Source organism: Pithys albifrons, chromosome 3 (genome assembly GCF_047495875.1).
Source record: "Pithys albifrons albifrons isolate INPA30051 chromosome 3, PitAlb_v1, whole genome shotgun sequence".
Lineage (NCBI taxonomy): Eukaryota > Metazoa > Chordata > Aves > Passeriformes > Thamnophilidae > Pithys > Pithys albifrons.
This window is the reverse complement of record NC_092460.1, coordinates 100,337,620-100,365,431: the sequence shown is the minus strand read 5'-3', so window position 1 is coordinate 100,365,431 and position 27,812 is coordinate 100,337,620. Positions and strand designations below refer to the sequence as shown.

The window sequence follows — 27,812 nt, the reverse complement described above, 5'->3', positions numbered from 1 at the left end:
GCTCCCTGGGCAGGCTGGTCAGGGACAGCTCATTGTCCCCCAGGACCCCCAGGGCCTTCTCTGCAGAGCTTCTTCCCACCAGGTGAGCCCCAGCCTGGTCTGTACCTGGGGTCCTTCCTCCCAACGTGCCTTTGCCTTTGTTGAACTTCAGCCACTGGGGCCAGTTCCAGCCCTGGACAAGCCTTCAGGCCCACCTGAAGGTCACTGTGGGCTCTGGGTGGCTCCTGCCTTGTGCCACCAGCCTGGTGGCACCTGCCTGGTGCCCCCACAGCTGCAAGGGCCGTGTCACTGCCTGGCTCATGGCTCAGGCACCCTGGTGGCCAAGGCTTTCTGGGAGCTGGGGTGGCAGCACAGTGTCAGGGATGGCAGCACAGTGTCCCTGTGCCAGGGATGGCAGGACAGTGCCCCTGTGCCAGGGATGGCAGCACAGTGCCCCTGTGCCAGGGATGGCAGCACAGTGCCCCTGTGCCAGGGGTGGCAGCACAGTGCCCCTGTGCCAGGGATGGCAGCACAGTGCCCCTGTGCCAGCAGAGTGTCCCTGTGCCAGGGATGGCAGCACAGTGTCCCTGTGCCAGGGATGGAGGACAGTGCCCCTGTGCCAGGGATGACAGCACAGTGCCCCTGTGCCAGGGATGACAGCACAGTGTCCCTATGCCAGGGATGGCAGCACAGTGCCCCTGTGCCAGGGATGGCAGGACATTGCCCCTGTGCCAGGGATGACAGCACAGTGCCCCTGTGCCAGCAGAGTGTCCCTGTGCCAGGGATGGCAGGACATTGCCCCTGTGCCAGCAGAGTGTCCCTGTGCCAGCACAGTGCCCCTGTGCCAGGGGTGGCAGCACAGTGTCAGGGATGGCAGCACAGTGTCCCTGTGCCAGGGATGGCAGCACCGTGTCAGGGATGGCAGCACAGTGCCCCTGTGCCAGGAATGGCAGCACAGTGTCCCTATGCCAGGGGTGACAGCACAGTGCCCCTATGCCAGGGATGGCAGCACAGTGCCCCTGTGCCAGGGATGGCAGCACAGTGTCCCTGTGCCAGGGATGGCAGGACATTGCCCCTGTGCCAGGGATGACAGCACAGTGTCCCTATGCCAGGGATGGCAGCACAGTGCCCCTGTGCCAGCAGAGTGTCCCTGTGCCAGCACAGTGCCCCTGTGCCAGGGGTGGCAGCACAGTGCCCCCTGTGCCAGGGATGGCAGCACAGTGCCCCTGTGCCAGCAGAGTGTCCCTGTGCCAGGGATGGCAGCACAGTGTCCCTGTGCCAGGGATTGCAGCACAGTGTCCCTGTGCCAGGGATTGCAGCACCGTGTCAGGGATGGCAGGACAGAGTCCCTGTGCCAGGGGTGACAGCACAGTGTCCCTATGCCAGGGGTGACAGCACAGTGCCCCTATGCCAGGGATGACAGGACAGTGTCCCTGTGCCAGGGATGGCAACACAGTGCCCCTATGCCAGGGATGGCAGCACAGTGCCCCTGTGCCAGGGATGACAGCACAGTGTCCCTGTGCCAGCACAGTGCCCCTGTGCCAGCAGAGTGTCCCTGTGGCAGGGATGGCAGCACAGTGCCCCTGTGCCAGGGGTGGCAGCACAGTGTCCCTGTGCCAGGGATGGCAGCACAGTGCCCCTGTGCCAGCAGAGTGTCCCTGTGCCAGGGATGGCAGCACAGTGCCCCTGTGCCAGGGATGACAGCACAGTGCCCCTGTGCCAGCACAGTGCCCCTGTGCCAGGGATGGCAGCACAGTGCCCCTGTGCCAGCAGAGTGTCCCTGTGCCAGGGATGGCAGCACAGTGCCCCTGTGCCAGGGATGACAGCACAGTGCCCCTGTGCCAGCAGAGTGTCCCTGTGCCAGGGATGGCAGCACAGTGTCCCTGTGCCAGGGATGACAGCACAGTGCCCCTGTGCCAGGGATGGCAGCACAGTGCCCCTGTCCCTGTCTGCTGGAGGCGTCACCACAAGCCCAGGCGTGTGACTCACACGTGCTCCTTTTTTAAGGAATACAGATGCGGAGTAAATGGGAATCAATTCCACTTCCTACACAAAGAATCCCCTGATTTGGCATCTGACACAGACACATCCTTCCTTCCCAAGTGGAAAATCCATCTGAGTTCCAAGGAGGTTTCAGTGAGGAGCTCTGCTCCTCCTCTGCACTGACTCTCTGTGGCACACGTGAGGCCCTCCCTGCAGCACCAGCTCCCAAGTGTCTGCTGAGGGTCCTTGGGCAGACCCCCCTGGGCAACACTGGCACCCTTGGGCTGAGCTCAGGAATGATCCCAATGAGTGGAGTTGGTGCTGGCACCCTTGGGCTGAGCTCAGGAATGGTCCCCGTGGGTGGAGATGGTGCTGGCACCCTTGGGCTGAGCTCAGGAACGGCCTCCATGGGTGGAGTTGGTGCTGGCACCCTTGGGCTGAGCTCAGGAACGGCCTCCATGGGTGGAGTTGGTGCTGGCACCCTTGGGCTGAGCTCAGGAACGGCCTCCATGGGTGGAGTTGGTGTTGGCACCCTTGGGCTGAGCTCAGGAACAGCCCCCATGGGTGGAGTTGGTGCTGGCACCTTTGGGCTGAGCTCAGGAATGGTCCCCATGGGTGGAGTTGGTGTTGGCACCCTTGGGCTGAGCTCAGGAATGGTCCCCATGGTTGGAGTTGGTGCTGACACCCTTGGGCTGAGCTCAGGAACGGTCCCCATGGTGGAGTTGGTGCTGGCACCCTTGGGCTGAGCTCAGGAACAATCCCCATGGTGGAGTTGGTGCTGGCGCCCTTGGGCTGAGCTCAGGAACAGCCTCCATGGGTGGAGTTGGTGCTGGCACCCTTGGGCTGAGCTCAGGAACAGTCCCCATGGTTGGAGCTGGTGCTGCCACTTCCCCTGTCCCCCTCTGTCCCCACAGGGAGCAGCCACTGCCCTGGAATGAGCTTCTAACGGGAGCAGCCCCAGGAGTGCAGATCTCCTTCATTGTGCTTGGCCACACCAGTCCCAAAGGTTGTGGGCAAGAAGGCACCTGCCTTGGCATGGCTGGGGATGAAGAGTGTGTAGGTGTGGCACTTGAGGACATGGGCCACTGGTGGCCTTGGCATTGCTGGGAGAACAGCTGGATTTGGTGATCTCAGAGGACTTTTCCAACCTGAATGATTCCATGATTCTCTCAGAAGGGCTGATTTGACTGCTGAGCTCTCAGGACCTCGAGGGGTGGGAACATCCATCACAACCTTCACCCTGTCCCTCTGTGCTCAGGCAGGGACAGTGACCAGGGGTGGGGTGAGGAGTGACAGCTGCCTTTCCTCCCTCTGGAGATTTTCCCTCCTCCCTGTTGGAGTGTGGGATGTGCTGCTGTGCAGTCCCCTGTTCTTTGGCCTTGGTTTGATCATTTAGCAGTTCCAGGCAGTTCCAGGAACTTCTGGATACGACCGTGGCTGCTTCCAACCACTGCTCCCAGGAAGAAGGAATTGTGTGGGCAGGATGAGTGAATATCATTTGGTCACATTATTAGAATTCACCACTGAGAGCTGGGAAGTGACTTAGAGCCACTGCCAGAGACTGAAGATGAGTGGTGGAGTCTGAGGGAGCTGGGAGGGAGGGAGGGATCCCCCAGGAAACTCCAGATTTCCAGCAGCAAGCACAGAGAGGGTCAGGATCTGTGGGCACCAGTCCAGGAAAGCTCTGGCTCAGCCTTAGGGAGATGAGAATAGTGATGGACAGGTTTGGGATTGAGGTACTGGTGTGTCTGTGCTGGGTCTGGAAACCTCCAGGATCTGGGATATCAACCTTGGCAAAGGCCATTCCAGGGTCATCTTTGCTTTTTCCCAGAGGTGTGGGGAGCTCGAGGTCTCTGCCTGAAGGTGTCAAAGAATCTGGTAAATTCACAAAGAAGAACTTCCAAGTGGGCTGAGAGGGGTGAATTGGCCAAAAGGTGCCATCTTTGTCCTAAGGGGAGGAAATCCAGTGGGATTTCAGGGTGAGCTGCAGGCTCTGGTTAATACAGGAATAAAGAGGGTGAGAAGTAAAGCAAATAAAGGATCTGCAGAAGAGGTTCTGTGTTGCTGAGCTGGGAATCTGCAGATCTCTGCTGGTGTTTGCACACACTTCTGGAGTTCTCCACGTGTTGGGATGAGTTCAGAAAAAAGGTTGGATGTGCCAGCAAGGAGCAGTGGCTGGTGACATCCAGCAAGGCTGAGACATCCTGAGCAGCCCCTCAGGAGTGTGGGGACATCCCTGACACTGCTGCAGGTGCCAGTCTTGGAACATGAGACAAGAGCCAAGTAACTCTGAGGGCTCCAGTGTCTCAGACTCAGCTGCTTTTCCTTGTGCTTCTTGCTCCAGATCTGCACCATCTGCACAGGTTTCCCGAGGCAGTTTTGGTGAGGGCAGAAGGTGTCAGGCTGTGGGTTGTGGGATCAGAAGTTCCAGGTTGCTCCAAGCCCTGTCCAACCTGGCCTGGAACCTTCCAGGGCTGGGGCAGCCACAGCTTCTCTGGGCAGTCTTTGTCCTGGTAGGTGCTCTGAGCACCAGGGAAGGACCTTCCAGAAAGGTCCTTCTGGCCCCCTGGGTGTGCTCAGTGCCCTGCCCAGTATGGGGAGAGGACAATGCCCCGTCTGGGCCACTGGGATTTGACTGAGACCCAGAGAGGGACTCAGCAACCTGAGTGTTAGAGGTCAGACCTTCTGGAACTGGGAGGTTCTGGTGCCTGAAGTAGGGAGGGACTGATTAGTCATGTCCTGTTGCTCCTGGAAACACTGACCTGGAGAAAGCCTGAAATATTAATCCTTTTTATTTCATGGAGCAGAACTCTTGAAATGGCTTGCCTTGGTCTGCAGCAGCTTGTGAGGAGCCACCTGGACCTTGGTCTGTCCTCCAGGAGGTTTGGGCTCTGGTGATCCTCTTGAGATCCCTTCAGTCCCTTGCCTTGAGCAGAGCTGGGATTCTCTCACCTTGTGAGGAGCACCTGGCAGACAGGGAGGTGCATGTTAATTCTGGGGAGCCTCCTCTTCCTGCATTTCCTGAGCTTATCAGGCAGGTTGTCCAAGTTCTAAGGACTGTGATCTTGCAGGACAGGCAGGATTAGAGGCATAATTATCAGAAATCCCGTTATCCTTCTTGTCAGCTGCTAAAACTATATTTTGTCCTTTCAGCAGGACTCTTTTAAGATCTGATGGAGCTTCCCAGTTCTATAAACCCCCTTCAGCTGTCAGGGTGGAAGGCACAAATCCAGCTACCACGGGGGACATTCTGCTGGCTGGGATGCAGGGAGAGCTTTGAGGAGGGAATCAATATCTGTGATTATATAAAGGGAGACAAAACCTTTTAATTAATTGTCTCTCTTGGGTTTCCAGTTCCTCTCCCTCTTCTCCAGACATGTTTGCAGGGCTCGAGCTGTGGCCAGGGGGAGGTGGTGGTGCTTCAGGGACATGGTTCAACATCCAGGCTGATCCTTGCTGGGAAGCACAGGGAGCTGTTGGATTTATCCCAACTCTTGCCTTGTGGCTGTTACTGGCATGTCCTTGGCCACAGGCTCTCACTCCAGCCTCCTGAAGCATCTCAGGCTCCCACTCATTGGGGCTGGCACAGCCCTGCCAGCCCCTGGAGCCCACCCTGTGCCCGATGCTCACCTTGGCACAGCCCTGCCAGCCCCTGGAGCCCACCCTGTGCCCGATGCTCACCTTGGCACAGCCCTGCCAGCCCATGGAGCCCACCCTGTGCCCGATGCTCACCTTGGCACAGCCCTGCCAGCCCATGGAGCCCACCCTGTGCCCGATGCCCACCTTGGCAAAGCCCTCCCAGCCCCTGGAGCCCACCCTGTGCCTGATGCCCACCTTGGCAATGCCCTCCCAGCCCCTGGAGCCCACCCTGTGCCCGATGCCCACCTTGGCAAAGCCCTCCCAGCCCCTGGAGCCCACCCTGTGCCCGATGCCCACCTTGGCAAAGCCCTGCCAGCCCATGGAGCCCACCCTGTGCCCGATGCCCACCTTGGCAAAGCCCTGTCAGCCCCTGGAGCCCACCCTGTTCCCGATGCCCACCTTGGCAAAGCCCTGCCAGCCCATGGAGCCCACCCTGTGCCCGATGCCCACCTGGTCCCTCAGCCCAGAGCACTGAGTGCCGTGACCAGTCCTGCCTTGGGCACCTCCAGGGCTGGGCACTCCACATCTCAGTGGTCTCTTGATCCTCTTCTGGGGGTTCTTGCTTGGAGTCACTGGCTGTGGGATGCTGTGGGATGCTGTGGAGTTCTGTAGGATGCTGTAGGATACTGTAGGATTCTGTGGGATGCTGTGGGATACTGTGGAGTGCTGTGGGATGCTGTAGGATACTGTAGGATTCTGTGGGATGCTGTGGAATGCTGTGGGATGCTGTAGGATGCTGTAGGATGCTGTGGGATACTGTGTAGTGCTGTGGGGTGCTGTGGGATGCTGTGGGATACTGTGGGGTGCTGTAAGATACTGTGGGATGCTGTAGGATGCTGTAAGATGCTGTAGGATACTGTAGGATTCTGTGGGATGCTGTGGGATGCTGTAGGATACTGTAGGATTCTGTGGGATGCTGTAAGATGCTGTGGGATACTGTGGGATGCTGTGGGATACTGTAGGATTCTGTGGGGTGCTGTGGGATGCTGTAAGATGCTGTGGGATGCTGTGGGATACTGTAGGATTCTGTGGGATGCTGTGGGATACTGTAGGATTCTGTGGGATGCTGTGGGATGCTGTAAGATGCTGTGGGATGCTGTGGGATGCTGTGGGATACTGTAGGATGCGATGGGGTGCTGTAGGATGCGGTGGGGTGCTGTAGGATGCTATGGGATGCTGTAGGATGCTGTAGGATGCTGTGGGATACTGAGTTCCCCTGCTCTGCCTCCCAGGCTCCCTGCGAATTCCCTGATCCCTGGTCTCCTGCTTTACATCCCCGTTCAGCCTCCCGCTAATTGGCGCTGGGCTGGAGCCGGAGTGGGTTCGAGCAGGGAGCGGGCAGAGAGCGGGCAGGGAGTGGGGACGGAGCGGGCAGGAAGCAGGGACGGAGCGGGCGGGGAGCGGGCAGGGAGTGGGGACGGAGCGGGCAGGGAGCGGGCAGGGAGCGGGGACGGAGCGGGCAGGGAGCAGGGACGGAGCGGGCAGGGAGAAGGGACGGAGCGGGCAGGGAGTGGGGACGGAGCGGGCAGGGAGCGGGCAGGGAGCAGGGACGGAGCGGGCAGGGAGAAGGGACGGAGCGGGCAGGAAGCAGGGACGGAGCGGGCGGGGAGCGGGCAGGGAGCAGGGACGGAGCGGGCAGGGAGCGGGCAGGGAGCAGGGACGGAGCGGGCAGGGAGCGGGCAGGGAGCAGGGACGGAGCGGGCAGGGAGTGGGGACGGAGCGGGCAGGGAGTGGGGACGGAGCGGGCAGGGAGCAGGGACGGAGCGGGCAGGGAGTGGGGACGGAGCGGGCAGGGAGCGGGCAGGGAGCAGGGACGGAGCGGGCAGGGAGAAGGGACGGAGCGGGCAGGGAGCGGGCAGGGAGCAGGGACGGAGCGGGCAGGGAGTGGGCAGGGAGCAGGGACGGAGCGGGCAGGGAGCAGGGACGGAGCGGGCAGGGAGCGGGCAGGGAGCAGGGACGGAGCGGGCAGGGAGTGGGGACGGAGCGGGCAGGGAGCGGGCAGGGAGCAGGGACGGAGCGGGCAGGGAGTGGGGACGGAGCGGGCAGGGAGCAGGGACGGAGCGGGCAGGGAGCGGGCAGGGAACGGCTCCGTCCTGCCGCTGCCTCCGAACTGTGAACGCGGCACTAATTGGCCCTCGGCACTAATTGGCCCTCGTTAGCAGGTGACTGTGCTGCTTTCCCTCTGCTGTGTGCAGATGATCGCAGACCAGAAGGTTCCTGGCTCAGTGAGTGAGCTCTTGGAACACAAAGGGGTAAAATCCTTCTGTGCCAGAGCCCTGGCAGCCCAGTCTGCCTCCTGCCCCAGCCTGGGGACACGGTGGGGACAACGTGGGGTCCTGCTCTGCCTGTGTGGCTGGGGGGATCCCCAGCGTGAGGAATAAACCCCTCTGGGTCACAAACTGCCTCCTGAATTTGGGACAGACAGGGCCTCTTTGGATCTTTGCATCTGCCCCAAGTCATTCCCTGAGTGTCTTGGAAGGGTTCTCCCATTCCTGAATTCAAGACTGCTCCCAAAATAGTTGACTGACAGTCAAGGGAAGTTCCTGCTGACCCCAAATAGATGCTGGGAACACCCAGCTGGAAAACAGCTCTGCAGAGAAGGCCCTGGGGGTCCTGGTTGACACCAAGTTGAACATGAGCCAGTCCATGCTGTAGAGAAGGTGTCCTGAGTTGCTCCAGGGGGATAATCCCACCCCTCTACTCAGCACTGGAGTGCTGGTGCCAGTGCTGGGCTCTCTGGGAGAAGAGGGAGATGGTGCTCCTGGAGAGAGTCCAGTGAAGGACCATGAAGAAGATGAAGAGACTGGAGCATCTCTCCTATGAGGAAAGGCTGAGAGCTTCAGCCTGGAGAAGGCTCTGGGGGATCTCATCCCTCAGAAACATCTCAGAGAGGGTGTCAGGAGCCTGGGGACAGGAGCAGAGGCCACGGGCACAGGAAACACTTTTTCACTGTGAGATTAACAGAGCCTGAGCTCAGGCTGCCCCGAGAGCTGCAGAACCTCCAGCCTTGGAGATGATCAGAAGCCAACTGGACATGGCAGCTGGCTGTAGGTGTCCCAGCTGGAGCAGCTGGATAGAGTGACCTCTGGAGGTCCCTGCCAGACTCAACCCTTCTGTTTGATTCTGTGAATCTGGGAAAGTTTTAGAGGTGACGAAGCTGCTTTTTCGCTGCCGGCGCTGAGCTCGTTCCCATCAAACTTGGGCTATTTCTGGATCTGTCAGCCACGCTTGTAGTAACAATCTGAAACTCCAGAGCAGGAAAAGCATTTCTTCCCCAGGACACGTAGTGAGTGCCATAACCAAGCAGCTCTTCTTGGTTGTCAGTCAGATTCCAGTGGTGCCAAGTTACAAGGAGCTGGTGGACTTCAAACCCCTCCGGGGGTGATGGCAAAACCTCTCCCACCTCAACACCAAGGTGCAGCTCACAGAGGGGACTGGGCCTTGTGTGCTTCTGCCCACCAAGCTTTGGGGGCAGATGTCTCCAGGAAGGTCCCTACAGAGAAATCCTCTCCAGGTGCCCCACAGATCCAGAGCTGTATGTGTGAATTTAGGATTTATTTCCCTAATGTCCAACCCATCCCTCCCCTGGCACAGCTCGAGGCTGTTTCCCCTTGTCCTGTCCCTGTGCCTGGAGCAGAGTCTGAACTCCCCTGGCTCCCCCCTCCTGTCAGAGACTTGCAGAGCCAGAAGGTGCCCCCTGAGCCTCCTTTTCTCCAGGCTGAGCCCCCCCAGCTCCCTCAGCCACTCCAGGGTTTGTCTCCAGCCCCTTCCCCAGGGGGTGGTTGGTTAAACCCAAACCCAGAATCCTTTACCCAGAACTCACCTGACAAGAAGTGATTCTCTTCTGATCAGCCCCATGAGAGCACATAAAAATGAAAGCAACTGTCCTGGGTATTTGGGACTGTTTGATGTGCTTGAAGTAATTGTGGGGACTATTATGGTCTGTTAATTCACTTGTGGTGGTTTGAACCTGCCTGTGAAGGGAAGTCTGTGCTCCCACAGAAATGCCTGTGGGTTGTGGAGGGCTTTATTCCAACTGGGTTGTGGAGGGACTTATTCCAAGTAGGTTGTGGAGGGGTTTATTCCAAGTGGGTTGTGGAGGGACTTATTCCAACTGGGTTGTGGAGGGGTTTATTCCAAGTGTCTTCTCCTAAGGAAGCTTTTCCATACTGGGACCTGACGCTGTTCCCGATGGAAGCACCACCAGGGCTTCAGGTCATGCACTATCAAGGCTGATGGTTCCAGGGGCTGAAATACCTGAAGGAATTTGAGCTGTGGAGTCACATTTCAACCCATCTGAGATAATTTCAGCAGGCAGAGCAAGTGTGACACCTCAGAAGTGCCCCATGAGGGACACCATGTGCTTCTGCTCCGGCTGCTCCTGGCCACGGGTGGAGCCTCCAGAGAAACCCAATTTCAGAGCAGGGTGCAGGCAGCAGAGGCAGCAGGGGCTGTGGGAAGGAGCCCTCTGTCTGCCACAGAGGTTCACCCAAACTGGACCTACTGGACCCCACATTGTTCTCCAGCCAGTGTGGTGGAAGCTGGTGTGGGATGGAGGAATTGCAGGTCAGTGGATCCCTGGGGAGGAGATCTGATCCTGTGCTCACCTGTGCACAGACAGGGCTGCTGCTCTTTCACATCAATGACCTTTTCTTGGAGCTGCTCCCACTCAGCATCCCGTGGGACGTCCGTCCTTGTGCCTTCGGAGGAGGAGCCGCAGGATGTGGGCACCGAGCGTGGAGAAATCGCGCTCGTGCTCTGGGGACGCTCAGAAGCTCCAGAGCTGCTTAATCAACACTGCCATGGCACTGTTTGTTTTATTCATAATACACACTGGCTGCTGCTCAGCAATCAGCCCTGGATCCAGCAGGGCTGAGCTGCAGCTCCACCACATCCAGGGGCTGGAGGCCTCAAGGTGCCTCGTGTGAGGGGTGATAACGTGGGGGAGAAGCACATTGTCATTGCCGGTGGAAACACGCCAAGGGATGCTCCGCTCCTGCCTGGTGGAAAACATCCAACCCTTTCCAGGCAGCTTTTCTCCGGGGTTTTTGCTTCATGCATGAGTTTTTTCTTCATGGGAAGGATTGTCAAGCATTGGAAGGGGGTGCCCAGGGAGGGGGTGGAGTCCCCATCTCTGGAGATGTCCAAGGAAGGGCTGGCTGTGGCACTCAGAGTGTTCTGGTAGGGATTGGTCACAGGCTGGACTTGACCTTGGAGGTGTTTTCCAACCTAAATGATTCCAGGATTCTGTTTTCCAGTTGTTCCCAGAGCAAAGCCCAAACCTGGAGCAGCTGCACAACTGACACAGGTCTCTGTCAAACAGGCATTAACATGAAATATGGTTAAACTAATTACCATCCTCTAATTGAAGCTGAGCCTGCCAAAGGGGCCCAAACAACAATGGTGGCATCCTTGGCAGTTATTGGAGAACTCGTTACAAATGCCCCTCGGATAGAGGTCGACTTTGGAGATATTTGGGATTAATGACCCCTCAGTGATTAAAAAGTGCCTGTGCTGCAGGACCCGGGTGGCAGACGGGACGTGGCCTGGCAGGGTGGCACTGATGCTTCCCCAGCACGACCCCAAAGAGGAGCTGTGGGCATTTGGGGCTGTTCTTGGATCTTTGGGTCACTCCTGCAGGGACCAGCCCTTGGTCCAGCAGCAGCATTTCCAAAGCTCCCTGAAAGATGCTGCCAAGTTGTGGTTGAGAAGGTGCCCAGGCACCGGTGTGTGAAAGTGCCACAATCCTGCCAGAGGGTGCCAAGGTGCAGCACCAGCTCTGGGTTCCTCGGTGGCATCCCGGTGGTTTGGGAACAGTGTCGGTGCCATGGCAAGGGCAGGGCAGATGTGGGGGCAGGAGCTTGGAGAAGGGGAATGGCTGGAGAGGGATCCTGCCTGCTCAGACAAGGGGCTGTGTGGGCCCCCCCCCAGCTCTGAGTGGTGCTGGAGGGACTCAGGGCCCTGGCACTGCGGTGATGCCACCGTGTGCCAGCTGCCCATGTGTGGATCCGTGCCTGGAGTGTGATTGCCTTGGCTGAGTGACCCCCTGGCTGGCATGAGCAGCAGTGGGCACAGGATCAATGTGAGCAGTGGCAGGGTGAGGGTGTGGGGGGTGTGAGTGGCAGTGGGGTGCAGGGTCAGTATGGGTGGCAGTGGGGCACAGAGGCAGAAACAGGGCACTGGCAGGGGTTGGCATGAGCAACAGTGGGGCACAGGGTTGGTGTGAGTGACAGCAGAGCACAGAGTTGGGATGAACAGCAGTGGAGTGCTGGGCACGAGTCTGTGTGAGTGGCAGTGGGAGGTAGGGTTGGCATGAATGGCAGTGGGGCACAGAGTGCAGGTTGGCATGAGCAGCAGAGGGGTGAGTGTGCAGGCTGGTGTGAGTGGGCTCAGGGTGCTGGGTGGGTGTGAGCAGGTGTGGGGCACAGGGCAGCACTGGGGGGCTGGGTGCAGGCAGAAGTGGCAGTGGGGCACGGGGTGGGATGTTGGGACGGGTGGCAGGGGGGTACAGGGATGGGGTGAGTGGCAGTGGGGCACAGGGTGGGCATTGGCACGGGTGGCAATGGGCCACAGGGTGGGTGTTGGCACGAATGGCAGGGGGGCACGGGGCTGGGGTGAGCAGCAGTGAGGCACAAGGTGGGCGTTGCCAGGAGCAGCAGTGGGGCACAGAGTGGGCGTTGGCACGCGTGGCAGGGGGACACAGGGCCAGGGTGAGCAGCAGTGGGGCACAGGGTGGGTTTTGGCACGAATAGCAGTGGGGCATAGGGTGGGCATTGGCATGAATGGCAGGGGGACACAGGGCTGGGGTGAGCGGCAGTGGGGCACAGGGTGGGCATTGGCAGGAGTGGCAGTGGGGTGCAGGGGCCGGGGTGAGCTGCAGTGGGGCGCAGGGTGGGCGTTGGCACAGGGGGCCAGGGTGAGCTGCAGTGGGGCACACAGGGTGGGCATTGGCATGAATGGCAGGGGGACACAGGACTGGGGTGAGCGGCAGTGGGGCACAGGGTGGGTTTTGGCACCAGTAGCAGTGGGGCACAGGGTGGGCGTTGGCATGAGTAGCAGTGGGGCAGTTGGCGCACGTGACAGGGGGGCACAGGGTGGGTGTTGGCACGCGGAGCATGGCGCCGGGGTGAGCAGCAGTGGGGCACAGGGCAGCACTGGGGTGATGGCTGCAGGCAGGAGGAGTGGCAGTAGGGCACAGGGGGGGCATTGGCAGGAGTGGCAGTGGGGCACAGGGGCTGGGGTGAGCAGCAGTGGGGTGCAGGGTGGGCGTTGGCACAGGGGGCTGGGGTGAGCAGCAGTGGGGCGCAGGGTGGGTGTTGGCACAGGGGGCCGGGGTGAGCTGCAGTGGGGTGCAGGGTGGGCATTGGCACGAGTGGCAGGGGGCACAGGGCCAGGGTGAGTGGCAGGGGGGCACGGGGCCGGGGTGAGCAGCAGTAGGGCACAGGGTGGGCATTGGCACAAGTAGCAGTGGGGCACGGGGTGGGCGTTGGCACGCGTGGCAGGGGGGCACGGGGTGGGCGTTGGCAGGAGCAGCAGTGGGGCACAGAGTGGGCGTTGGCACGCGTGGCAGGGGGGCACAGGGCCGGGGTGAGCGGCAGTGGGGTGGCCATGCCCGCCGTGCCAACCTCGCCGATCGCCGCCCGCAGTTCCGCCGGTGCCGCGCGCGGCTCGTGACTGTTGCTAAAAACATAAAGGGCCCTTCGGAGAGCCGAGCTGGGCTTTCATATCCCCGCATTGACTCAAAGCGCTGCCGGAGTGACATTTACAGGCATTGTAAGCAAAGGGGAGCTATTTATTCCTGATTAAGTGCTTTTTCCCTCGAGGACGGGAGCGCAGCGCCGAGGCTGAGGCGGGCGGTGCCAGTGCCGGTGCCAGTCCCGTCTGCTGAGGCTGTGCCTGGGGATGGGAAGTTTGAGGAGAGGGTTTGGGGTGCCAGGAGGGGAAGTCACGCTGCTCCTGTTGGATTTGGGCGTTGGGTCGCCCTTCCCGGCTCTCTCCATGTGGCGGGGGTTCCGCTGGCAGCGGGTGCTCCTGGGGGAAGCTCAGTGCCATGCCCAGGGACAGCGTCCCCTCTCCCCGTCCCTGCTCCCATCCCGCCCCCCGAGGAGCCTGAACCCCCTTGGGCTGGCGGTCATTTTGGGGAGGGGGTGGCGGGAACTCTTCCTGCCTGTCCCCACAGCTTGAACAGTGGAGGGGCTGCGGGAAGAGCCCCCCCTGCACCCTCGGGGTGGGGGCAGCCCTGTGGGGGCTGTGGAAGCACGGGGGGCTGTGGGGCAGGGCTGTGGGGTGGGAGTGCAGAGTGGGGGGATGCGAGCACGGAGCTGGGGGTGCAGACACGGAGCTGGGGGTGCAAACACTGAACTGGGGGTGCAGACACCGAATTGGGGGTGCAAACACCGAGCTGGGGGTACAAACACCGAGCTGGGGGTGCAAACACCGAACTGGGGGTGCAAACACCGAGCTGGGGGTGCAGACACCGAGTTGGGGGTGCAGACACCGAATTGGGAGTGCAAACACCGAGCTGGGGGTGCAGACACCGAGTTGGGGGTGCAGACACCGAATTGGGGGTGCAGACACCGAGTTGGGGGTGCAGACACGGAGCTGGGGGTGCAGACACCAACCTGGGGGTGCAAACACCGAGCTGGGGGTGCAGACACCGAGCTGGGGCTGCAGAGGCAGCGGGAGGGGACCAGGAGGCTGCGGCCGGTCCCGAGCCCCCCGAGTGCGGGCGCTGCGAGCGGCGGGGCTGCAGTGGCAGCACGGGCAGGTGGAGGGGGCTGCGGGGACCCCCCCGCCCCGGGCACTCCACCCCCCGCGAACCTCTGCAACCCTGGCACCGCCCCCCGCTCACTGCCGGGCGCTGGGCATCGCCACCCCAAAACTGCCCCCCGCACACTGCCTGCCCGGGATGTCGCCCCGCACACTCCCCTCCACGACCCCCCCGAAACTGCCCCCTCCCAAACTGCCCTCCCCGCACATTCCCCAACCGGCCTGTCCATCCGCACATTGCCTGGCTGGGCATCGCCCCCCAAAACCGCCCCACCCCGCACCCTCCCCGCACCTCCCTAGCCCCGCACGCTGCTCCCCCGGGACCTTCCCCCCTCCCAGGCCGCTCCCGGCTGATCCCCATATCCTGCCCGCCCATCCTATGCCCCCTTTAATCCCCATTACCCCCCGGGCACTGCTCCCTCCGCAACCCGCATCCCGCACTCCGCATCCCGCACCGGGGGCAGCGCCCGGCGGCGCCACCAGAGGGCGACTGTGCTGGGGCCCCGCGGCGGCGGCGGCGGCGGCGGCGGGTCGGGGTGGGAGCGGCGGCGGCGGCGGGGGCGGGGGTGGCCGCGGGGGCGGTGGCGGCGGCGGCGGGGGCGGGGGGCGGCCGGTCCGGCGCCGTCCCCGCCCGCCGGGGGAGGAGCCGGCGGCTCGGGCACCACCTGCCCCGGGCCATGGTGCGCCGGCGGCGGGAGCGGAGCGCGGCGCGGGGCGGGCGGCGCCGCGCCATGGAGCGGGCGGCGGGCGGCGGCCGCCCCGCAGCCGGTGCCCGTCCAGCCGCAGCCGCAGCCGGTGCCCGTGGCCGTGCCCGGGCGGCGCCGCCGCCGCCGCCGCTTCGCCGGCCGGGGTTGCGCTGAGCCCCCCGCACCCCGAGCCGGCCCCGCCATGGCGCAGCCCGCGGGCCGCGGCGGGACCAGCCGCGACCTGCCGGGCATCAGCACCGTAACCTACGTGTTCGTTTACAGCCCCGGCGGCCCGGCCGGGCCCCCCGGCCCCGGCGCGGAGCCCACGGTGCCGCACGCCGCGCCCGCCCCGCTGCGCGGGCCCAAGCGGAAGCTTTACAGCGCCGTGCCCGGCCGCAAGTTCATCGTGGTGAAGAGCTACGCGCCGCAGGGCGAGGGCGAGATCCAGCTCAACCGCGGAGAAGCCGTCAAGGGTGAGTGAGTGAGTGAGTGAGTGCGGAGAGCGGGCGGGGCGCGGGGCGGGCGGCGGGGCGGCGCCGGGGGTCCCGCACCCTGCCGGGCATCCCGTGCAATGACGGGGTCCCGCACCCTGCCGGTCATCCCGTGCAATGACGGGGGTCCCGCACCCTGCCGGGCATCCCGTGCAATGACGGGGGTCCCGCACCCTGCCGGGCATCCCGTGCAATGACGGGGGTCCCGCACCCTGCCGGTCATCCCGTGCAATGACGGGGGTCCCGCACCCTGCCGGTCATCCCGTGCAATGACGGGGGTCCCGCACCCTGCCGGGCATCCCGTGCAATGACGGGGGTCCCGCACCCTGCCGGGCATCCCGTGCAATGACGGGGGTCCCGCACCCTGCCGGGCATCCCGTGCAATGACGGGGGTCCCGCACCCTGCCGGGCATCCCGTGCAATGACGGGGGTCCCGCACTCTGCCGGGCATCCCGTGCAATGCCGGGGGTCCCGCACAGTGCCAGAGATGCCATGCCGGGAGTCCCGCACCGTGCCAGGGATCCCGTGCAATGCCGGGGGTCCCGCACAGTGCCAGAGATCCCGCACCCTGCCGGGGATCCCGTGTAATGCCGGGGGTCCCGCACGGTGCCGAGGGTCCCGCACAGGCGGCTGCATCAGCTGCACCGGACGCCGGGATGGGGATCTCCAGCCCAGGGTCCTGTGGCACCGGCTGTAGGTTGCAGGTGGGGGTCCCTCGCTGCCTTCAGCACTGGTTATGCTGGATGTGGTTATGGGATCCCCAGCCCGGTTGTGGGGCTGCAGCTTTGTGGGGTCCCCAGCCTGGTTGTGGGGCTGCAGAGCCTTGAGGTCCCCAGCCCGACTATGGGGCTGCAGCTTTGTGGGGTCCCCAGCCAGGGCCAGGCTGTGGGGCTGCAGAGCCTTGGGGTCCCCAGCCAGGGCCAGGCTGTGGGGCTGCAGAGCCTTGGGGTCCCCAGACTTGTTGTGGGGCTGCAGAGCCTTGGGGTCCCCAGACTGGTTGTGGGGCTGCAGCTTTGCAGGGTCCCCAGACTGGTTGTGGGGCTGCAGCTTTGCAGGGTCCCCAGCCAGGCTGTGAGGCCACAGGTTCCCTGCTCAGCTCCAGCTCCGGGGTTTTCAGCCAGCCCTGGGGGCTGCTCCAACCCTGTGGTGCCCGGTCCATGCCCAGGGGTGTGCCCGTGGCTTCTTGGAGTGGCCCTGTGGCTCTGGTCCTGCAGTGTGAGCTCAGGCAGTGGGTGCCACCTGTGACACAGGGAGGGCAGTGGGTGCCATGCTCTGCCAGACCCTTGGAGTGGCCCTGTGGCTCTGGTCCTGCAGTGTGAGCTCAGGCAGTGGGTGCCACCTGTGACACAGGGAGGGCAGTGGGTGCCATACTCTGCCCGACCCTTGGAGTGGCCCTGTGGCTCTGGTCCTGCAGTGTGAGCTCGGGCAGTGGGTGCCACCTGTGACACAGTGGGCAGTGGGTGCCATGCTCTGCCAGACCCCCGGAGTGGCCCTGGAGCTCCGGTCCTGCAGTGTGAGCTCGGGCAGTGGGTGCCACCTGTGACACAGGGAGGGCAGTGGGTGCCATGCTCTGCCAGACCCTTGGAGTGGCCCTGTGGCTCTGGTCCTGCAGTGTGAGCTCAGGCAGTGGGTGCCACCTGTGATACAGTGGGCAGTGGGTGCCATGCTCTGCCAGACCCCTGGAGTGGCCCTGGGGCTCCGGTTCTGCAGTGTGAGCTCGGGCAGTGGGTGCCACCTGTGATGCAGGGAGGGCAGTGGGTGCCATGCTCTGCCGGACCCCCGGAGCAGCCGGTGCCTCTCCCAACCCTCTCCCCCCATCCCAGAGCTGGCAGTGCCACCGCAGGGCCCCCGGTGCCAGCCCACCTCGTGCTGGGAGCAGCCAGAGGGTGGTGGGCACAGCAGCGTTTCCCAGCGCAGCTTCCCGAGCGGCGGCAGCGCCGGGAGCGGGCGGCTCTCAGGGATAACGGCAGCGCCTGTTGGCTGGGCAGGCTCCGGGAAAGCCTTGGAAAGCCTGCGGTGGGTTGTGAGGCAGCTTCCAGCAGACAGGGAGAAGAAAAGGCTTCCCTGCAAGCCTCCAAATTCCATAGTTTTTTCACAGAAAGTTTAAGGAGCTTCTTTTCATCCTCCTGCCTCCACTTTGTTTGCGGCTGCCTCGTACAATGCAGGCTGGAGCTGCTGCTGAGCTGAGAGGCTCTGGCTGTAACATGGATCTGAGCCTGGGAGAGGAGGCAGGGCTGGCTCTTCCTGCCTGGAATTGCTGCCTCACAATCCTCCGAGCCCTGTGCCGAGGGTGCCAGCAGCCTCCCCTCGGAGGTGCCAGTCCAGGCAATCCCACTGTTGTCCCCATGGAAGGGTTTTTCCCCCAGAGTGGAGGAGATGGATGTGAAGGGCCTGTGGCTGGTGAGGATTTCTGCAGTGCTGGTTGGAGTTGAGGGTGTTTGATGTCTGGAGCTGCCATTCGTGCAGGTGTTTGGTTCTGGGAGGCTGCAAGGAATCCGTGGATGGACTCTGGGATTAGAAGTGCTTTTCCCAGTGCCTTTTCCCACTGCTCCCTGTCACATTCCTCTGTATCTCCTCATGTGTTTGCAGCGAGTGGGTGGTCCTGGAGTAACTGCCACGGAATCCTGAATTCACTTATTCATCCCAAATTGTTTGTGTGTCTTCATGTGATCTCCAGTGAGAAAGCAAGTTGTGGGAAGCACAGTGGGGAGGGATAGTGGAGTGGGAGGTGCAGTGGCCCCTCAGAGCTGGAGTCACTTCCCACTGGCTCCTTCCCCAGTGGCCAAGGAGGCTGAATAAGAGTTAAAGGAGAATCCCTCCAGTGCCCCCCTCATGGAAACTGCCCAGGCAGCGCTCGGGTATTTGCTGTGCTGGAGACTCTGATTGATGTTGTTGGGGCCAGGAATGTTGTCAGCTCCTGGCCAGGGTTTTCTGGGAGTTGCAGGCAGGTCGAGGGCTGGGTGAGCAGAGCCTGGCAGGGTGAGCAGGGCCTGGCAGGGTGAGCAGGGCCTGGCAGGGGGAGCAGAGCCTGGCAGGGGGAGCAGAGCCTGGCAGGGTGAGCAGGGCCCGGCAGGGTGAGCAGGGCTGCCATGGCTGTGCTTTGTCATGTTCAGTGCCCTCGTGGTGCCTTTGGAAATGGGGGAGCTGGAGGAGCTTCTCCCACCCGGGAAACACAGACTGGTGTGGGTGAGGAGCCCGGGCAGAGCTGGTGCTGGGCTTGTGCTCTGAGCTGAGGGTGTGCTGGGGTGGACACCGTGGGAGAGCTGCTGGGAGAGGCTGGTCTGGGAGGAAGCCTGGCCATGGCTGTGGATGTGAATTGTCCCCCTGGCCGTGGCTGTGGGTTTGTCCCCCTGGCCACGGCTGTGGGTTTGTCCCCCTGGCCGTGGCTGTGGTTCTGAATTGTCCCCCTGGCCATGGCTGTGGTTCTGAGTTGTCCCCCTGGCCACGGCTGTGGGTTTGTCCCCCTGGCCACGGCTGTGGGTTTGTCCCCCTGGCCACAGCTGTGGGTTTGTCCCCCTGGCCACAGCTGTGGTTCTGAATTGTCCCCCTGGCCATGGCTGTGGGTTGTCACCCTGGGGAGGACTTCAGGGTCCTGAAGGGCTGTGGTGGGATGGCTGAGCTGCCCAGGAATGGACTTGTTGGGAGTGGAGAGTCCTGGGGGGAGAAGGTGGCAGCTGGAGGAGGGGTTGAAGTGTGGTGGGTACCAGCAGTGTGGGGAAGGGGTGGGAGATGTTTGGGGAGTGTTGCCAGTGCTGCCTTTGGGGGATGTTGCAGGGGGAGAGCCCGGTGTGTGGGGAGCTCTCAGGGGGTGCAATGCTGAGGGAGAAACCTGTCCAGAGGTGTGACTCTGAGTGAGGAGCTGTGGGAAGGGACCCTTCCAGGGAGGAGCAGGGGACAGGAGGTGGCTGGGATAGGGCTGGTGTCTCATCCTAAGATGATGTGCTGGTGAGCAGACCTGACAACCTGCCTTTGATGCAGTGGAATTGGTGATTTTGGGTGGCTGGGGCTGCAAACAAGGAGGAGAACATCAGAACTTCAGGCAGTTTTATCTTGGGAATTGCAGAGATGATGGAGAGGAGTTTGAGGTGCAGCAACATGAGCATCTCTGTGTGTGTGTCTGTGCATGGCTCTGTTTGCAGCTGCAGAGCAGGTGCTGCTGGATGGTGAAAGCAGAGGGTCCTTGAACATTCCCCTCAGATCCATGTGGAGCTGCTGGTCCTTGCTGGGAGCAGAGGGACTCCTGTGAAGGTTCTCCTGAGCACTGGTGTTAAACAGGGGTTTGGTACCGGGTTTGGAGGAGCAGAAGGTGTCTGTGATGGGTTTCCTTGGGCTTTTCGGGAGCTGTTCATGCAACTCTTGGTCCTGTGTGGAGCTGCTGCTCCCTGTTCCTTGCTCTGTGATGGGTTTCTCCTTTGCAGGAGCTTTTCATGCAACTCTTGGTCCCTGTTCCCTGTTCCTTGCTCTGTGATGGGTTTCTCCTTTGCAGGAGCTTTTCATGCAACTCTTGGTCCCTGTTCCTGTTCCTTGCTCTGTGACGGGTTTCCTTGAGCTTTTCAGGAGTTTTTTGTGCAACTCTTGGTCCCTGCTCCCTGTTCCTTGCTCTGTGATGGGTTTCTCCTTTTCAGGAGCTTTTCATGCAACTCTTGGTCCCATGTGGAGCTGCTGTTCCTGTTCCTTGCTCTGTGATGGGTTTCCTTGAGCTTTTCAGGAGTTTTTTGTGCAACTCTTGGTCCCTGTTCCCTGTTCCTTGCTCTGTGATGGGTTTCCTTGGGCTTTTCAGGAGCTTTTCATGCAACTCTTGGTCCCTGTTCCCTGTTCCTTGCTCTGTGATGGGTTTCTCCTTTTCAGGAGCTTTTCATGCCACTCTTGGTCCTGTGTGGAGCTGCTGCTCCCTGTTCCTTGCTCTGTGATGGGTTTCCTTGGGCTTTTCAGGAGCTGTTCATGCAACTCTTGGTCCTGTGTGGAGCTGCTGCTCCCTGTTCCTTGCTCTGTGATGGGTTTCTCCTTTTCAGGAGCTTTTCATGCAACTCTTGGTCCCATGTGGAGCTGCTGTTCCTGTTCCTTGCTCTGTGATGGGTTTCCTTGAGCTTTTCAGGAGCTTTTCATGCAACTCTTGGTCCCTGTTCCTGTTCCTTGCTCTGTGATGGGTTTCCTTGAGCTTTTCAGGAGTTTTTTGTGCAACTCTTGGTCCCTGTTCCCTGTTCCTTGCTCTGTGATGGGTTTCCTTGAGCTTTTCAGGAGCTTTTCATGCAACTCTTGGTCCCTGTTCCCTGTTCCTTGCTCTGTGATGGGTTTCCTTGAGCTTTTCAGGAGTTTTTTGTGCAACTCTTGGTCCCTGCTCCCTGTTCCTTGCTCTGTGATGGGTTTCCTTGGGCTTTTCAGGAGCTTTTCATGCAACTCTTGGTCCCATGTGGAGCTGCTGCTCCCTGTTCCTTGCTCTGTGATGGGTTTCTCCTTTTCAGGAGCTTTTCATGCAACTCTTGGTCCCATGTGGAGCTGCTGTTCCTGTTCCTTGCTCTGTGATGGGTTTCCTTGAGCTTTTCAGGAGCTTTTCATGCAACTCTTGGTCCCTGTTCCTGTTCCTTGCTCTGTGATGGGTTTCCTTGGGCTTTTCAGGAGCTTTTCATGCAACTCTTGGTCCCATGTGGAGCTGCTGCTCCCTGTTCCTTGCTCTGTGATGGGTTTCTCCTTTTCAGGAGCTTTTCATGCAACTCTTGGTCCCTGTTCCCTGTTCCTTGCTCTGTGATGGGTTTCCCCTTTTCAGGAGCAGCTGGTTTGGTTTCCAGAGCACGTGAAAGTGAAGGGGGGGGTGTTGTCTGTGACTGTCCTGCAGCTGTTGGATGACAAAGGGCAATAATCAATGGAGTTATTTGGTTTGTAAGCCAGCACAAGGATTGCAGCAGAGGAGAGCCTGTCCTTGATCTGGTTGTGCCTGATAATGAGAAATGAAATGAGATGTGAGCGCCCCAAGCAAAGGGAGCACCAGCAGTCACCAACCAGCACAGAAATCCCAAGGTCACAGGGAGGAGAAGAGGTTTGTGGGCACAGCAAGGACTGAGTCTCCAGCCTGGGAGAAGTGAGGAACACTCTGAAGGTGCTGGGCTCGGAGCCTCCTTCCTTTGCACTTGGTGATCAGGAGTTACTGTGGAGCTGCTGTTCCCACATGCATCCCACAGGTCTCCTCTCCTTGTGGCCATTCCCACTGCAGCAGCTGAGCAGGAATAAGTGGGAAATGGGAATTCTGCTGGCCCTGGTGCTGCTGCTGCTGTGGAGCTCTGACTGTGCCTGTCCCTGGCCGTTGGTCCCACACAAGGATTATTTCCTGGTGAATGAAGTTCTCGCCCAGAGAATGGAGCTGTGGGAAGGCTCTGCAGTTTGGTTGATGAGCAGCCAGCTGATTTCCTCTGGAATTTCGGGATCCAGGGAGTGGGGCTGGAGGATCAGGGGCCCTGTGGGAAGGTCAGGGAGCAAATCACGACTTGGAAGGTTAAGCCAAAGCTTTAAACTTGATTTAACTCTGTGCCCGTGGTGATCCAGAACAGCTGCCACCCCAGCAGGGGCTGCTCCAGCAGAATTCCCATTCCCAGGGCTGGCAGAGCAGGGAACAGGGAGCTCTGGGGGCAGGGAGTCGAGTCTCTGGCCCTGCACGGCTTCACAACCCCCCAGACTCATCACTCCCCACCTTGAAACTCACTGATGCTTTTCCTCCCCTAATTCCCCCGGGGAGCCTGATCTGGAACCTTCCGGACTTCAGGAGGTAAAAAGGAAATATATCTATTAAAAAAGGTATAATGTAATATAATATAATATATACAATGTAATATAATATAATATATACAATGCAATATAACATATAAAATGCAATATAACATATAAAATGCAATATAATATAATATATACAATGCAATATAATATATACAATGCAATATAATATAATATATACAATGCAATATAATATATACAATGCAATATAATATATACAATGCAATATAATATAATATATACAATGCAATATAATATATAAAATGCAATATAATATATAAAATGCAATATAATATATACAATGCAATATAATATATACAATGCAATATAATATATACAATGCAATATAATATAATATGAAATATAATGTAATATAATATAATATGAAATATAATGTAATATAATATGAAATATAATAGAATATAAAATATATAATATGAAATATAATGTATTATAATATGAAATATAATGTAATATAATAGAATGTAAAATATATATAATATATAATTTAATATAATACATAATAGAATGTAATAGAATGTAAAATATATATAATATAAAATATAATGTAATATAATATAATATGTAATATAGTAGAATATAAAATATATATAATATGAAATATAATGTAGTATAAAATATAATGTAATATAATATGTAATATAATAGAATGAAAAATATATAATATGAAATATAATGTAATATAATATGAAATATAATGTAGTATAATATAATATGAAATATAATATGAAATATATAATATATAATATATAATATACATAAGAAATAAAATATAATAGTAAATAAAATAAGAAATAGAATAAGATAATAAATTAAGAAATACAGTACATATATACTACATAAATATATACTAATAAATATAATAATAGATTGATGCAATTAATATAATAATAGATTAATAGAGATACAGAATTGTCACCTGTGTGGATCTCTGTGTACTCTCAAACAGACCCCTATAAATCTCTTGGATGCACAAGCAGTAGTTTATTCAGGAGTTCACACAGGAGTGTCTGCCCCAGGGCCATTTGAGAACAGTCCTAAAGGATCCTCAGTTACAACCTCAGGCTGTGACAAAAACCTTCATCAGCTTTCCTGGGCTGACCTAAAACAACAGGAGGACCCAGCCAGGCCAAACCAGCCTGCAGTAAATCCCTCTGATGTCTCAGGGTGTCGTTGCTGTGTTTGGAACCCTGGACATCTTGGACTTGTTTAACATTCCCAAGGGTGCAGAAGTTGGGCTGGGAATGGCTCACACCTGGAACTTTGGCTGAGACACTCAGGGTTCTGTGCAAGGGCTTCAAAGAAAGGTGTGCCAAAGACTTCTCAGCCCGAGGTTTTCATGTCTCTGCCTCCCCAGATGAGCCTTTCTGGCTGGTTTAATCATTCCTGGTGTTCCTGCAGCCTCCTGGGAGGTGTGAAAGGAGCTTGGACCCAGGCTGGGCTTGGCCTCTTCTCTTGGGCAACCAACAGTAGGACAGGAGGGCACAGCTTGAGCTCTGCCAGGGGAGGTTTAGGTTGGATGTCAGGAAGAAATTCTTTGCAGAGAGAGTGCTCAGGGATTGGAATGGGCTGTCCAGAGAGGGGGTGGATTCCCCATCCCTGGAGGGTTTTCAACTGAGCTTGGCCGTGGCACTGAGTGCCATGATCTGGTAAAGGGACTGGAGTTGGACCAAGGGTTGGACTTGATGATCTCAGAGGTCTCTTCCAACCCAATCCATTCTGTGATTCTGTGGATGTGACACTGAGTGAGAATCCACCACATCTTGATCCAACCCCACTGTGATCACCACCCCAGGGCACAGAGTGGGCACAGAGTGGTGATCCCAGTGGGGTTGGATCAAGGGTTGGACTTGATGATCTCAGAGCTCTTTTCCAACCCAATCCATTCTATGGATGTGGCACTGAGTGAGAATCCACATCTTGATCCAACCCCACTGTGATCACCAGCCCAGGGCACAGAGTGCCAGAGTGATCCCAGTGGGGTTGGATCAAGGGCTGGACTTGATGATCTCAGAGGTCTCTTCCAACCCAACTGAGAAGAGCAACGAGGCTGGAGAAGGGACTGGAGCACAAGTGCTGTGGGGAGAGGCTGAGGGAGCTGGGGGTGTTCAGCCTGGAGAAGAGGAGGCTCAGAGGTGACCTCAGCACTGTCTGGAACTGCCTGAAGGGAAGTTGTGGCCAGGTGGGGGTTGGTCTCTTCTCCCAGGCACTCAGCAATAGGACAAGGGGGCACGATGGGCTCAAGCTCTGCCAGGGGAAATTGAAGTTGGAGATCAGGAGGAAATTCTTTGCAGAGAGAGTGCTCAGGCATTGGAATGGGCTGCCCAGAGAGGGGGTGGATTCCCCATCCCTGGAGGTTTTTCAGCTGAGCTTGGCTGTGGCACTGAGTGCCATGATCTGGTAAAGGGACTGGAGTTGGACCAAGGGTTGGACTTGATGATCTCAGAGTTCTTCTCCAACCCAATCCATTCTATGGATGTGGCACTGAGTGAGAATCCACATCTTGATCCAACCCCACTGTGATCACCAGCCCAGGGCACTCCGTGCCCTGGGCTGGTGATCACAGTGGGGTTGGATCAAGGGTTGGACTTGATGAACTCAGAGGGCTCTTCCAACCCAACTGATTCTGTGATTCTGTGATCAAGGCACTGGGACCAGGTCCTGGGTGGGAAGAGGAGGCTCCTTTTCCCTTTCCTGAACAACTGGAGTGACTTGGTCCTGGGTTCTGCCTGCCAGGTGGAGGTTCAGGTCCTGCCCCTCAGGGATCCCGGGATTCAGTGCCTGGAGCTGCCTGGTCCTGCCTCCAGAGTGTTCTGCACAGCCCTGGGCAGAGCTGGACCCTCCAGGAGCCCCTGGGCTGGGGGGGCTTCTCTGCCCTGGGTCCCTTCCAGCCCTTGGGCACCGACTGGTCCTGGCTTTGAGGAGCAGTTTAATCCCCTGGGACTGAAATGGGTTAAAAAACCAGCAGAGACCTTGACATGGAGAGTTTGCTGAGTTTTGGATCCAAGGAGGTGGCAGCAGGAGCAGGGCAGTGCTAGCAGTGCCTGTGCCCATCCATGAGATCCATTTCCAAGGAGGTGGCAGCAGGAGCAGGGCAGTGCCAGCAGTGCCTGTGCCCATCCATGAGATCCGTTCCCAAGGAGGTGGCAGCAGGAGCAGGGCAGTGCCAGCAGTGCCTGTGCCCATCCATGAGATCCATTCCCAAAGAGGTGGCAGCAGGGCCAGGGCAGTGCCAGCAGTGCCTGTGCCCATCCATGAGATCCGTTCCCAAGGAGGTGGCAGCAGGACCAGGGCAGTGCCAGCAGTGCCTGTGCCCATCCAGGACATCCATTCCCAAGGAGGTGGCAGCAGGAGCAGGGCAGTGCCAGCAGTGCCTGTGCCCATCCAGGACATCCATTCCCAAGGAAATGGCAGCAGGACCAGGGCAGTGCCAGGAGGTGCCTGTGCCCATCCAGGACATCCATTTCCAAGGAGGTGGCAGCAGGAGCAGGGCAGTGCCAGCAGTGCCTGTGCCCATCCATGAGATCCATTCCCAAGGAGGTGGCAGCAGGAGCAGGGCAGTGCCAGCAGTGCCTGTGCCCATCCATGAGATCCATTCCCAAAGAGGTGGCAGCAGGGCCAGGGCAGTGCCAGCAGTGCCTGTGCCCATCCATGAGATCCATTCCCAAGGAGGTGGCAGCAGGAGCAGGGCAGTGCCAGCAGTGCCTGTGCCCATCCAGGACATCCATTTCCAAGGAGGTGGCAGCAGGGCCAGGGCAGTGCCAGCAGTGCCTGTGCCCATCCATGAGATCCATTCCCAAGGAGGTGGCAGCAGAACCAGGGCAGTGCCAGCAGTGCCTGTGTCCATCCATGAGATCCATTCCCAAGGAGGTGGCAGCAGGAGCAGGGCAGTGCCAGCAGTGCCAGCAGTGCCTGTGCCCATCCAGGACATCCATTCCTGTTCATCTCCCGTGGTCCTTCACCCTCCCAGGGTGCTCTGCCTTGAGTGTGGAAGACTTGGGAATGTTCCTGGAGTGACTTTGGTGATCCCTCCTTTGGGAACCAAGCTCAGGGTGCCCTCCCTGGGTATCCAAGGTGGGTGATGCCAGGGGAACCAGGAGCTTTGCTGCCCTGCTGCCACCTGGCTGGTGGTCAGTGCTTGGGAGGGAAAGGATTTTTCAGGAATAATGAGAGCTCCTCCAGACATGGATAAATTATTTCCTCTTGTTGTTGTTGCAAACTTTGAAAAATGAGTCATGGGAGAGGAAAAGGAGACAAATTGCTCATGGGAGACAAAAGAGAATCAGCTGAATAAAACTAAAATATCTCAGGGACGTGAAAAATTTTGTTGGGGAGAAATGGGAGGGTTTTTTGGGAATGATACAAACAACAACATGGTGTCCAGTGATGGGAATGGTCCTGTTCCCTCCCAGCATAGGGGGACATGCCAGGAAATCTCCAGCATAGGCCTGGGGAGTCTCTTGGATCTCACCAAGGTCCTGTCCCACTGTGGTAATTAGTCTGTGGTTAATTAATGCTGAGGGTGCTGGAAAGGATAAGGATCATCACTGATCCTTGGGATTGCTCAGGAGGAATTTGGTGCTGGTGAAGGTGGGCAGGCCCTGGCAGGGGCTGCCCAGGGAGGGTTGGAGTGCCCAGCCCTGGAGGTGCCCAAGGCAGGACTGGCCGTGGCACTGAGTGCTCTGGGCTGGGGGCCAAGGTGGGCATTGGGCACAGGGTGGGCTCCATGGTCTGGGAGGGCTTTGCCAAGGTGGGCATCGGGCACAGGGTGGGCTCCAGGGGCTGGCAGGGCTTTGCCAAGGTGGGCATCGGGCACAGGGTGGGCTCCAGGGGCTGGGAGGGCTTTTCCAAGGTGGGCATTGGGCACAGGGTGGGCTCCATGGGCTGGGAGGGCTTTTCCAAGGTGGGCATTGGGCACAAGGTGGGCTCCATGGGCTGGGAGGGCTTTGCCAGGGTGGGCATCGGGCACAGGGTGGGCTCCATGGGGAGGGAGGGCTTTTCCAAGGTGGGCATTGGGCACAGGGTGGGCTCCAGGGGCTGGCAGGGCTTTGCCAGCTCAGGGATCTTGGAATTCTGTAGTAGTTTGGGTGAAGGGACATTTCAAGGTCATCTCACCCCTGCCATGGGCAGGGACACCTCCCATAGCCCAGGGTGCTCCAAGCCCTGTCCAGCCTGGCCCTGGGCACTGCCAGGGCTCCAGGGGCAGCCACAGCTTCTCTGCCCAACCTGTGCCAATGTTCCTCCCCATATTTTCTGTATAAATTCCTGACCACCTCCTGATCCCTGCTTGGCTCTTTCTGGCAGTGGTTTTGTAAGGCAGCTCATTATACCTGATGTGGGAAAGTCTCTCATTTTCCTGCTTTATAAATATGTTGTTCTTCAGCTCAAGTGGTCTCAGATGCTCTGTGGAAGTTTTGTTGGTTTTCCTGAAATCCCACTCGCCATCCCTGCTTTGTCCCTGCTCAATTCCACGGTGCTTTGC

General features: G+C 58.7%; 1 protein-coding gene across 1 annotated transcript in view; it reads left to right on the top strand.

Annotated features, from left to right (window-relative positions):
- Nucleotides 1-27,812, top strand: part of SHANK3 (SH3 and multiple ankyrin repeat domains 3) — a 269,795-nt gene that overhangs the window by 140,507 nt on the left and 101,476 nt on the right. Inside the window, exon 12 of the mRNA XM_071550093.1 lies at nucleotides 15,339-15,529. Coding sequence (XP_071406194.1) covers nucleotides 15,339-15,529 — 191 coding nt within the window. The remainder of the gene's footprint in view (nucleotides 1-15,338; nucleotides 15,530-27,812) is intronic.